This window comes from Planococcus citri, chromosome 1, assembly GCF_950023065.1.
Source record: "Planococcus citri chromosome 1, ihPlaCitr1.1, whole genome shotgun sequence".
In the NCBI taxonomy this organism is placed as follows: domain Eukaryota; kingdom Metazoa; phylum Arthropoda; class Insecta; order Hemiptera; family Pseudococcidae; genus Planococcus; species Planococcus citri.
In genome coordinates, this window is record NC_088677.1 from 74,493,261 (window position 1) to 74,506,510 (window position 13,250).

The following is a 13,250-nucleotide window of genomic DNA, read 5'->3' on the forward strand; positions in this document are numbered from 1 at the left end:
TCTCCAGTATTTTGTTCAGTTTTGCGAGTTTTGCGTTTTCTCTTGCTCTAGAGTCTTGATAAAAAATAAAAAAATAAAAATATTGATAACAATATAGCCGCGAGATTTGAATCGACCAATCACAGCCCTTGACATGAATATTACTTCCATACCGAGCCGCTCAGATGGCGCCCTTGTTGCGACAAAAAAGCTTTGATCCCCCGCCACCCCAACATGCCATCTGTCTGTAGGAAAATAGACGGAGACGCTCCTGTTCATTATTGGTTCATTCATTTTCATTTCATTCATTCATATTTCTCATTTGATTTGAAGTTTTGTGGGATTTGGTCAAATAAAATTGCTGTGACGACTGTGACTGTGAATGCTGTGTACTTTCCTCCATTTTGTTTTAAATTCAGTGATTTGCGTATAATTTCAAATTTTGATTACTCCCGTAGTGACTTCAGTTCAGCGAATAATTTAAATTTTTAATCGAAGTATTCTTGATTATCAACTTGGTATTCGCTTCGGAACTTCAACTTCCTTCGCGTTGATACGAAACCTCTCGCAAGTAAATCATACTTAGACTTACCTAATATTTTAATTCAAGCGTTATTCTGATTTCTAACAAGGCTATTGATAACCTCCCGTAACGCCGGTACCTTCACCGTCGTTTACTTCTTTTCAAAACTTTTTTTTATCGACATGTTCTTCATATTTTAAGCCACCTGTCGCATCGCATCGCGTATTAATTGATTTTAATTTTACCCAGGGATGGCAGGCCGTCAAGGTAATATGAACGCGAACCGTTTCGGCTTCGGTAATCAGAAGAAACCCATGATGCAGAATCAGAATAGGAATCGTTTATCTGGAGGCAAACCGAATAATTATTCGGGCGGAGGATTAATGAATCAAGTCAACCAAGTCAACCCGTGGTTATCTACTAGTAACAACAACGCCTCATCGTATAATTCGATGGGCAGGAATATCGTGAATGATCCTCAAGCTCAGCTAGCTCTGGCCAGTAATTTACTCAACAACTTGTTATCCCCGTCGCAGCTGAATAATCTATCGCAGGTAAATATACCTACGTGACGAATACATTTCTAGAATTCACTGACAGCTTCCATCGTATGTTTTATAATACGATGGACGTTCCCTGCAGTGATAAAGAAATATCAATCTACGTTTTGTGAACTTTGTGTTTTGTATTCTACGTTCGTGAAATTCACGCAATTGAGACATTCTAGTGTAGTATCGTTATAATCAGTATTTTTTGACGTGTTTTTAATTCTATGTAAGCTGAAAGATACTTAGCAAAAATTCACTGACAGCTTCTGTAAATACGCTTTATAGTATTACAGACGTTCCCTGCAGTGAAAAAACAAAACAGTTGTGCTATGTTTTAGAGGTCTGAAATCGTTCCCTAGAATACAAACCACTGTAACAGCTTATGAAATGGATGCTTATATCAGTGAAATTAATATTTTCCACTCAACCTTCCCTGAATAATTTGAGCGTAATTTAAACCACGGCGTGATTGCTAAATATTATTGAAATTAATTTATATTCACTGACAGCTTCTGTAAATACGTTTCATAATATTACAGACGTTCCCTGCAGTGAGAAAGTAACACAGTTATGCTATGTTTTAGTGATTCGATTGTTTTCACTAGAGTACAAATGACTGTAACATAAATCAGAAACGAAATGAATTAGTCCACAACTTTGCCTCTGTATTAGCTCTGTAATGCTTTTACGGACTTTCCTTATTGTGGTAAATTGAAATCGAGTTAATGCACATGTTTCTATAATGCATTTTATAATGGAAATTTGCATTACTCGAACATCGTTGGCCTGATAACGAAATACTGACACATTTCGATGTATTTTACGATATTTGTGCTAAATTTCCACGAATACTTTTAGGATAAGAATGCTCTAAAGAGGATGAATTCTTTTCAGCCGCCTTCTCTGCTCAGTCTTGGCAACATGTCGAACTCGAGATCAGGTTTTGGAGGCAATCAATCTTACAATCGTGACCGTTTCAATCATGGAAGACCTAATCAAGGCAAAGTTCAAAAACGAGATGATTTCAAGAACCAAAACAATAAGGTATTACTCAACATTCGTTTAGCTTTGTGTAAACTTTCATTTTTCAGCTTTCGAATATATGCCTGTGATGTGTGAGTTTGTATGAGTACGGATTTCTATTTTTGAAAATGTGAATCTTCGAAGATATCCAGTTTTTCGATTTCGTTCGTGGTTTCGCTTCGCATTACATTTTGAAATTCGGTGAACTTTTCTGTCACGAAAATGCGATCGTTCTGATACGTAATAAGTAACGATTAAATTTTTAATTGCGGTCGATCAATGTGTGATCTGTTGCCTTGTCCTATCTACTTATGTTTTTATCTCCTTCTGACCCTATTTTATATGTTATTTTTCTATCGATTTTTATTATTATCTTTAAGATTTTCATTCATCGTGTTCAAGTTTATGTGAAAATGATTCATTGTTCGAGCTGCAAACACGTCAAGTGTTTCATAACGACGATACTATTTCGTTTTGTGTTTTGTCCAGCTTGGGCCCTCGTTCAAAATTGCTCTTCTGACAGGTGAATCGAACCGTGAAATATTGCAGATAATTCGGCCTCATGTGAGTGCGATATTGTATCAGATAAAAAGCTTCGTTTGTTTTAGTTTCGATGCAAATGTATAATTTGCATTTTGCCAACGAGTTCTGCGTTATTAGCTTTCAAATATTTAATAGAGTGAAAATTTCGTTTCAATATCAGTTTCAAGATATTAACGCTAACTAACGATCGAAGAATATCTAATTTCTAAAATTTATACCAATCTTCGTAATCGATATTTTAATTAGTTAGCTAGAACGTTTGGATATTGCACTTTGTAACCGTCCTTTTCCCTGTTGAAATGGAATTGATTTTGAGAATTTCATTTCAGTGAGTTAAATTAACACCATTTTGAAACCGTATTATTCATATTGTAACATTCGTGTCTTTCTGATGCTCGTTTTATTTTCTAGAGGATAAATAACTACGGTGATACGAATCGTTTGCCGTAAAACGCCCTCCTTTCTTTAATTCGTAGTTAATATTTAATTATTTTTTTTTTACTGTTTTGCCATTTTACTGGTGTGATTTCCTCTCAATCGTCCATTTTCACGTTTTGTTTCGTGTTATTGAAATTTGAAATATTTTTAGTGGAAATGACTGAGAATATTTGCATCAAGTTTAAGTTCTAATCGAACGATCATTCTTCGAAATTGCATTATAATTTTTTTTTACGAATAGCTGGAAATTGTCGTATTGTACAATTTATGAATTGTATCGAATGTTAGTTCATCCAATTATTCAGGCATGAAATTCGGTCACTTGAAAAGTGAGTTAATCACTATTTCACTTGCAAGTCACTTTTGTCACTATTTCGGCGAAAATGGCCAAATTTTTCAAAGGTTTGGTCGCGTATAAAAGAAAAAATGCAAAATTTTAGGTAATGATCAATATTTTTCATGAAAATTCTTCAGAATCGTCATTTTAAAAAAAAATTAAAAATCAACTGTTAAACATTAAAATGTAAGACGACGTGATTGAATGGAGCCGATATTTTCTAAACAGTACGAAGGTAGAACGAAAGATCAGGCAAAAATGTATCACTTGTCAGAATTTTCAGTCGTAAAGTGCCTTTTTCGATTTTTTGGTGAATTTTTAAAAATCAAATTTAGGCCAAAAATGAGGAAAAAATTAAAATTTTACCAAATTGACCAAGAAAGCTGAAATTTGGGATATATCCCATTTTCGACACGCCAAATCGATTGGAAACTGTTTCAACCCGTTTTGAGCAGTTCTGGAGCCTCCAGCAGATTTTTGAAACTAGAAATTTCCCAAAATTTCATGAAATGAAGATGGAAAGCCGAAATTTATTCTGCGAACTAATTTCAATACGCTACGAAGTCGACTGCAGGTGAATTTCAAGTCGTTTTGGAGCCTCCAGCGACTTTTTGAAAATTACTGGAGTCACCAGATTTTTGAAACTTGAAATTCCCACAATATTTTATAAAATGGAGTTAGCAAGCTGAAATTTACTTCGCAAACTGATTTCAATACGATATGAAGTGGACTGCAGGTGAATTTCAAGTCGTTTTGAAGCTTCCAGCTACTTTTTTTTTCAAAAAGTCGCTGGAGGCTCCAAAACGACTTTAAACCCACCAGCAGTGGACTTCGTAGCTTATTGAAATTAGTTTACAGAATCAATTTCGGCTTTCCATCTCCATTTCAAGTTTGAAAAATCTACTGGAGGCTCCAGTAATTTTCAAAAAGTCGCCGGAGGCTCCAAAACGACTTGAAATCCACCTGCAGTCGACTTTGTGGCGTATCGAAATTAGTTTACAGAATCAATTTCGGCTTTCCATCTCCATTTCAAGTTTGAAAAATCTACTGGAGGCTCCAGTAATTTTCAAAAAGTCGCTGGAGGCTCCAAAACGACTTGAAATCCACCTGCAGTCGACTTTGTGGCGTATCGAAATTAGTTTACAGAATCAATTTCGGCTTTCCATCTCCATTTCAAGTTTGAAAAATCTACTGGAGGCTCCAGTAATTTTCAAAAAGTCGCTGGAGGCTCCAAAACGACTGGAAATCCACCTGCAGTCGACTTTGTGGCGTATCGAAATTAGTTTGCAGAATGAATGTCTGTTTTCCTTTGGAAAATGAGTTTCGAAAATTTACTGGAGGCTCCAGTAATTTTCAAAAGGTCGCTGGAGGCTCCAAAACGACTTGAAGTTCACCTGCAGTCGACTTCGTGGCGTATCGAAATTAGTTTGCAGAATGAATTTCGGCTTTCCGAGTTTCAAAAATATGCTGGAGGCTCCAGAACTGCTCAAAACGGGTTGAAACAGTTTCCAATCGATTTGGCGTGTCGAAAATGAGGTATACCATAAATTTCAGCTATCTTGGTCAATTTGGTAAAATTTTGATTTTTTTCCCTCATTTTTGGCCTTAATTTGATTTTCAAAAATTCACCAGAAATCAAAAAAGGCACTTAAGCACTTGAAATTTTGACAGGTGAAATTTTTGCCCAATCATTCGATCTACCTTTGAACGCTTTAAGAAAAAATTTGTCCCGGAGGATCGACCGGGGAGGGGGGGAGCTGCAATAGATCCCTATGCGGGCTCCCTGACTAACATAATAATATATTCATGTACTTTGCTCTAAAAAAAATTATTGCAGCTCCCTGACTAACATAATATATTCATGTACTTTGCTCTAAAAAAAATTAAATAGTGGATTTCATGCCTGATTATTCTGTATTTTTGAGTTTCATCGCCGGTGATGATTCAATTGGTTGATGAATATTATTAATTAGAGGTAAAATTCAATTTTTACTTCATTTCGCTGTATAATTTCCTTCAATTTTGGTGTTTTTTAATGAACAAAATCATCGTACCGATGTTTGAACCTTACATTTAGTCTGAATTTTTTATTATACCTACATATTTTTATATTTAAGTTTTCTTACTTTTCAACCAAGATGTAATTTTTTTCTTTTCTTTTTTGGTTTATTATTTTATAGAATTACCAACACTGTACGTATTTCGATTCAATATCACTACCTCGTAGAACCCTCCCCCTTCCCCAATGAATCGATTTTATTTCATACTCCTTGATTCTAATTGAAAAAAAGGCAACAGATGAACTTTCGTTGGATTTAGACCGCATAAATTTTGTCCTAGAGTATTATAGATTTCAAATCGTTGACATACAAATCTACCCCCGAGAAGATTTCAAAGAATCCAGTAGCACAAATAGATTTCTGATGATTCGAGTCTTCATCTTCACATCGTCGTGTGTTATCCAAACACGCCAGATGATAATGTTGTAATTTAATTTTATCAGATTTCTGATATTCTGCGCTTTTTTGTATACTATTATTTTTCTTGTACTCGTCGTACCCACTTCGATGCAACACGTTTTTATAGACGAGTTGGTAATTTACAATATCTATTTCGTATCTATCCCTGTAATTCAGAACAAACGTTTCGGAAACGATCGCAAGAATGCTGGTTTGAAAAAACCTGATCAGTCTGATAAGAAATCCGCTGGTGACGCGAAAAATGTACAAGAGAAAAAGGATACTACTACTATCGGTTCTGCTACCGCTTCTTCTGTAACTACTTCTACCGTTTCTACGACAGATATTAAGGAAGAAGTCAAAGTCGATAACGCAGATAAACTAGAGCAACCCGTGAGGTAAGCATCACCTTTTTTTCTTCCTCTCCACTCAATCGAACCGTTCTGTGCCTCGGGTTCTTACCCCCATGTTCAATTTTGAATGGTTTTAATAACCATTCAGTTTCCATCAAACAAAGCGTTAAGGTTTTTTTTTCGATTTTTTTAATTTATCAGTCCCCTATTTTATTCGAGTGCTTCCTCGATGACCGAATGGGGGTGAATACAGATCGGATAGCGTCTGTTTGAATATTTCTATCTCTGTGAGGAGTTGAGTTGAATGGGTAGTTCCTATTCTGGTCTCCAGATGTGGTCGAGTTTTTTTTTTCAACGGATAAAATCGTGCTCTGATGCAAGATACACTCATAAGCTGTAAACATTTTTATTTATAGTGCGGGCAAAGGGAAGAAAAAAGGAAAGAAGGCTGCGAATGAAAAGAAACCCGAAACTGCTAAAAAAGACGAAGACTCGAAAAAAACAGAAGAGGTATGTTTAGAAGAATTAAAATCTCAAATAATGAAGATTTTTATCCAAAAACGTAAGAAATTATGTTCTAACAAATGTTATCTTTTTGCCCACAGATTAAAACGAGCTACAGTGAAGTACCTCCGGCGCTGTTATTCTGTCATATTTGTCGTAAACATATGTGGGATGATTCGGTAAGGTTTCCATATCCATAATCGTCGTGTCTCATTTGCGCACTACCTTATTTTTGCTAATTAGACTATTTTTTTTCCTTCTGTGTATTGCGCAGTCTTTCGAGAAGCATTTAGAAGGTAGGCCGCATAAGATGATGGTAGAAGAGTTGGATCAAAGTTATAAGTTGAAGGTGGATTTGTTACGTCACGACATGCGTGTCACTGAGCAGCAGAGGGAGAATGATATACAACGAGCGCAGCGTAAAGGCAAAAGCAACATGAAAACGCAGCAGAGAGGATTCTGTACTATGTGCGATTTGAGCTTCCTCGGAATGTTACCGGCTCATAGGAAAAATGAAAAACATCAGGTATGCACTGAAAATGTCTATTATGTTGGAAAAGTTATAGAATTTGCGCATTTAATCGATAATGTAACGATCGTAATCGCTGAGTGTTGAAATTTGTACGATGGGCAGGGTAAATTACATAAGATTATCTTCGGAGTAGGAATTTAATTTTTGAAGGGGGCTTTTATTTCAAAATTTAACGCAGGCTTTATGTTTTGATGAGAAATTCTCTCGAATCTTATGAAAATTCGGAGTTGCCAGGGAAAGTAATCAGGTTACTAAACTTACTAAATAGTTAAATTCTGGTTGCCAGAGTTACTTTATGACATTTTTTTTCAAAAAATCAATTTTTCCAAATTATCGTATACCTAATTAGTCCCACTTTTTTAGAAAAAAAAAATGTTGATAATATCAACAAGTGAATATTTCACAATAGAATTCACTTTTTTTTATTCTGCTAAAAATTATCGCTTCTTGCAAAAAATTTCGAATGTGTCGCTTTGTAGCCAAAAAAGCTTCATTTTTTTTTACAAAATTGTCAACGTCTTTCACTTTTTGTCAACGTTTTCCAAACAAAAGTCAATTGCACCTACTTTTTCATCAAGAAGTTGCAATTGAGTCACATTTGAGACCAAAAATTTCGAAAAAGTACGCATCATTTTTTTCTAGAAATTTTCAAGAAGTTGATAAAAATTACCATTAATTGCCTTGAAAAACTTTTTAAAATATTTTTTTGTGATTGTTTTGCTCCATTGAGATGTTTAGCCCACGTATTGTATTTTTTTTTTTTTGTCACTTAGGTTGCTTTTTCAAACTTTTTTGGTTACGTATTATTATTTTTTTTTTTTTTTCAAAAAAATTGAGTGGGTCGAGGCCTGAATTGCTCATGTGTTACTGCTGCATTAAAGTTTCTTAAAAATTGACGGGATGTTTCTCATTTTGCAGGGCTTGTACTCGGTTACTTTTTAAGTAACCAAGTTACTAAAGTCACTGGTTACTGATTTCAAATTTTTGGTTACTAAAGTTACCTTTTTTTCAAGTTTTCGAATTTTTCAAAATCTCGGTCCTAAATTGGGAAGAAAAAAAATACCTCGCTTTGTGTCAAAAATGCTGAAATGCAAAAATAACCAATTCTACCTTTTTCAAAATTGCCAAAAAAAGCTCGTTTTTCCCTAAAAATTTATAAAAATTGTTGTTCTCCCCCCCCCAAATTGAAAAACCCTCATTCTCCCCCGTCTCAAAAAATTCGAAAAATCTCGCTTTTCTGATGAAAAATCTCTAAAATTGCGTTTAAAAAAATAATTAAAAAAAGTATGTAACTTTTACCAAAATTGTAAAAGTTTTGATTTTTTCAAAAAAATTACAGAACATCTCGCATGTTTAGCAAAATTTCAAAAAAAAAGTTGAGCGCTTTTTTGCCAGAAATTGGGTACGCCAATGATTCGTTTTTTACCAAAAAAAATTGCAAAATAGTTGGCCTCTTTCGACAAAAATTATTTTTTTACAAATTACCAAGAAGTTGGATTTAAAAAAAAAATTGTCGATGTCTTTCTTTTTGACACAAATTCTCACTGTTTAGCAAAATTTTTCTAGGTGCTTAGTCTTGCTTTTCAGGCAAAAATTTTCTAAAAGTAGGTACTTACCTATCACTTTTTGCCAATAATACCCGAATAGTCTTGCTTTTTGCAAAAGTTGTCCAAGTGTTGCATTTTGCAAATTTACTGCCAAGAATTCTCGCTTTTTCTCAAAATAGCCAAAAATTGCGAAGAAGGTTCTTGTCTTTTGCTAAAATTGTTGTTGAAGTCTTATTTCCTGCTAAAAGTAGCAAAAAAGCTTGCTTTTCGCCTAAATTGCCGGAGAAGTATTATTTTTTAACGAGAATGGCTAAAAAGTGACAAGGTTGTGTTTTTTAATGCAAAAAATTCCAAAAAGTCACACTCATGTGTCCCTTTTTTACCTGAGATTGCTAAAAAAAAAGACCCTTTCTTTTGCTGAGAAATACGTTTTTTTTTCAGAAATTACAAAATTCTCACTTTTTTGCCTCAATTGCCAAAAAATCTTGATTTTTTAAATCATAAAGTTGTGCAATTAAAAGTTTTTTTTTTAGCAAAATTTGGGAAAAAATTAGTATTGCACATTTGCCAAAAAATCCTGCTTGGTGTCTTTTTCTTCTTCCTGAGAACTTATCTGCAGAAAAAATGTAGATGATTTAAACCGGTACATACAATAAGATTTTTAGAAAACTGCTCAATTTTTTCCTTTTAAAAAAAAAAATAATAATGACTGAGCCTAAGAAAAATTGTCAATGACCTCGATAAAACTTGAGAAAATTTTCAAATTTTTAGGTGCATGTTTAACCTTCTTGGCGAGAGCTCAAAGTGTACCTAAATACAAGTCCATTGAAACTCTTTTAGAGTAGGGGTACAGATGACAATTTTTTGGAAGGGGATTGAATGCTTTAGAAAAATAAGAGTATTGAAATGAAACCCTGGTTCATTTTTTTTTTTTTTACAAACGATGGTGTTTCCACTTCTTGACGGTTTGGTATTTTTTATTTCAATTTTATTGTAATATTATTTGGTTCGTGTTCTATCCTAAATCTGTTTTAATTTTCCTCATCCTCAATTCACTGACAGCTTCTGTAATTACGATTCATAGTATTACAGACGTTCCCTGCAGTGATAAATTAAAACAGTCATGCTATGTTCTGGAAATTCACTTTGTTTCCTAGAATACAAATGACTGTGATAAATAATTCATTAAATTAAGTAACTTGAATTTGTTTTATTGGCGATAAACCGCTTTAAATCACTGACAGCTTCTGTAAATACGCTTTATAGTATTACAGACGTTCCCTGCAGTGATAAATCAAAACAATCGTGCTATGTTCTAGAAATTAACTTCGTTTCTTAGAATACAAACGACTGTGATAATTAATTTTACTAGTAATTGATGCATAAAATTTACATCATCTGAGGTTTGAAATCTTGTAAGTAGTGTTTCATAGTCTCAGTTTCTGATAAATTGCTCTCAATCACTGACAGCTTCTGTAAATATGCTTCATAATATTACAGACGTTCCCTGTAGTGAAAAAACAAAAAATAGTTATGCTATGTTTTGGCGAGTCATTTTTTTCTCATCAGAATACAAATAACTGTCACAGATATCGAAATGCATTATCAGTGTATATCCACAACTTTGCCTCTGTATTAGCTGTTTTATTGCTCCTACAGACTTTCCCTTTTGTGGTAAATTGAAATTGAGTCGGTTCAAATCTTTTGTGATATTTTTATTATGAAAATATGAATTTACTCGAACATTATCACATACGTGTATCATCTGCATATCATTTGCTAATTAAATAAATTATAATTTTCTGTTTGTACTTATTTAATTTTTTTTTCAAGTCATGAGTGTAATGATATTTTAACACATTCATTTTTGTATTTTTTTTTCCATATCGTGTGTAGAAATTGAAGAAATTCCTGCACCCAAAATGCACCGCGTGTTCGAAAGAATTCTACACCAGATTGGAATGGGATGATCATAAATTAACGGCAGCCCATTTGAAAAAGTTGGCAGAAATCAGAAATGCCCGAAGACCTGATCTGCAAGATTCCGAATTCGATATCGCCGATTTTATCGAAGATGTTAACGATGAAAGTAAGTTCGAAATTGTTTCAATTAGAAGATATTCTCCTAAAAATTCCCTTCATTTTGAGCACTCACACGAGTACTTTCGAGTGATTGTGATTCGAAGCCTCTTAGGGGCTCAGACGCCCCATCAAATTTGGTTTTGAGGTCAGATTTTCCCAAATACAGATCGTGTCGTAATTTCTATGTTTTTGAGGTCCCCGAATCCGTAAGTGTTTTTAGAACCTGACTCTTGTAAGAGGAAGTATCTAGTATGAATAATACAGGGAAACATTATTACTTTACATCTACGATTTAGTCAACTTGAGAGATTGAAATGTTCGTATTACTAATAAAAAGTCTTTTTGAATGTTTTCATTTTTTAGTCGAAGCCGAAGGAGCAGATATTAAAGTGAGTGGTAAAAGAGAGACGTTGGAAGAGCTGCAGGGTGGCACGAAAGAAGTCGAAGGTGATGCGGTTGGAAATAACAGCGTTACAGCTGCCGATGGCGAAGGTGAAGATAATGTTGATGAGAACGATAAAGAAGGTAAAGCTGAGGACGACGAGGAAGCGAAGAAATTGCCAAAGTATAGTGCGGGAATCCCAGTCGGTAAGAGAACATTCGAATGATAGTGATATCTCATATGAAAAAAGGCATTACCAACGTCGTTCTACCTTTTTTTTTCTTTTTTTGCAGGAGAGAACTTTGTCGTTGATAAAACTGGTCATTTATGCCGAGCGTGTAATCGGTTCATGTTTACTCCGGAAGATATTAAAATTCATTGCCAAACTGTTGTCCATTACAATAATACGATTAAAATTTTGAAAGCGCAGGTGAGTTTTGTATACGCTTTGTATTTCTCGTCCTCATCTAGAAAATTGATTTCTTTGGAAGTGACGAATAAACGGTATCGTTTCAATTACAGAATAAAATCGTTCGTAAACGACGATTGAACGAGTCAACGACGACGAAAAATGACGACGAGAAAACAGCCACCGGAGGAAATGTAAGTTATTTCGACGACTCGTTGAGTCAATCAATCGTGAAACTTCCAGCATTGTTTACTCGTTCGGTTTTTTTTTTTAGGACGAAAACGCAAAACGATTAAAACTAGACGAAACTGTATCCTCAGATAAAGAACTAAACGGTACGGTAAACGAGTCGATGGAAGTAGACGCACCGGCCGCGGCAGAGCCAGCGCCAGCGCCGGAGACAAACTCTACAGCAGGATCTGAACAATACGACCCGGAGAACCCGGAAAGTGAGAATGAAAAAGATAGTGATGTGGGTGATCAGCAACTCGAGCTAGATCACGATGTAAAAGAGAGTAAAGTCGTAGTTGAAGATGGTAAGCAAGAAGAACGTGCCGAAGAGCCTGTCCAGGAGGAACCGTTGCAGACATCGCCTGTAAAACAAGGAAGAAAGCCACCGGGTAGGTCGCCCGCTGGACGTGGTCCGAGAGCTCGTCGAGGTCGCCGTTAGTTCTGCCAGCAGTGAAATTTGCGCAGGTCCTTCGGTATGGGGATGCTCTTAAGGTGTGTCATTCGACCAACTATCTCGTATCTATCCCTCATTTCGTCCATGTATGGTACATGACGTTGTGTATTATGCTGCGTTTGATCTAGTTTTACTATTATTACATTACTACGATATGTTTAAATTTTAATTTTTCTCCATTTCACGAACTATTGAAATGTTCATTTTTATTTTGACATTTATGATTTGTACGATTTTGTATTGCTTTGTTTATTTATTTTTTTTGTTTTTGAACGTTGTGTGAGTGTTGGAGTGTACTGTAACTTGTGTAAGTGTAAGAGACGTGATCTTGGTATTTGATTTTTTCGTATTTTAGATTTTTATTTGTCGAATGGGTTTTGAGTCATGTTTAATAATCGTAATAGTGCGTAGTGCTCTATGCAAATCTTCAGTTTTCTGCAGGTCCAATCAGGTTACAATACTCTCGTTTATTATTCCATTAGTGTTTTCTGTTCTGTTCGTTTTTTATTTTTGCCGAGTTGCAAACGTTGATCACAGTAATTCTATATTGTTTTCCTATTTAAGTAGGTAATTTAGAAAAATATACAAGTTAAGTACTGCCGAAGTATTGAATTTTTTTGAATCCGTACCAACGATTCGGTTATCTGTCAGGGAAAGGACCAAAAGATGATACTCAGCTCATGGTCCAGACTTCCAGAATATTGAAAATGAAATGAGACTTTGAGACACTAGACGAGATGTTTGTGTTTGGATACGTCGCAGAAATTTCAAGGCGATTATTACAGATGATTGATTAATGATGATCATAGTTGGCGGGATTGAAATTAGAAATGGATTGGAAAAATATGGAGGCTAATTTTGTGTAAAAGTGAAAATAATTCAGAAAAATATGAAATTATTGCCTTC

The 13,250-nt window shown here is 34.8% G+C and overlaps 1 protein-coding gene across 2 annotated transcripts; it reads left to right on the forward strand.

Annotated features, from left to right (window-relative positions):
* The first annotated feature begins 261 nt into the window (after positions 1 to 261).
* LOC135832188 (zinc finger protein on ecdysone puffs-like) lies at positions 262 to 12,948 on the forward strand. 2 transcript variants are annotated; one of them, XM_065345275.1, is made up of 12 exons: positions 262 to 550; positions 752 to 1,056; positions 1,909 to 2,094; positions 6,028 to 6,248; positions 6,620 to 6,713; positions 6,809 to 6,886; positions 6,982 to 7,233; positions 10,683 to 10,875; positions 11,232 to 11,456; positions 11,544 to 11,680; positions 11,773 to 11,853; positions 11,934 to 12,948. In XM_065345275.1, the coding sequence occupies exons 2-12, from the start codon at positions 754 to 756 to the stop codon at positions 12,327 to 12,329; spliced, it is 2,166 nt and encodes a 721-aa protein (XP_065201347.1). In that variant the 5' UTR covers positions 262 to 550; positions 752 to 753; the 3' UTR covers positions 12,330 to 12,948. The 2 variants fall into 2 exon arrangements, with proteins under 2 accessions (XP_065201347.1, XP_065201357.1); XM_065345285.1 differs by having other exon boundaries at positions 264 to 550; positions 1,945 to 2,094.
* Positions 12,949 to 13,250: the final 302 nt, after the last annotated feature.

What these genes read in the sequence shown, in the direction of transcription:
- LOC135832188 (XM_065345275.1), top strand. Translation starts at nt 754, where the DNA reads ATGGCAGGCCGTCAAGGTAATATGAACGCGAACCGTTTCGGCTTCGGT. An exon ending in GGAAAAATGAAAAACATCAG is followed by an intron (nt 7,234 to 10,682) that starts GTATGCACTGAA and finishes TATCGTGTGTAG; the next exon opens with AAATTGAAGAAATTCCTGCA. An exon ending in TTAAAATTTTGAAAGCGCAG is followed by an intron (nt 11,681 to 11,772) that starts GTGAGTTTTGTA and finishes TTTCAATTACAG; the next exon opens with AATAAAATCGTTCGTAAACG.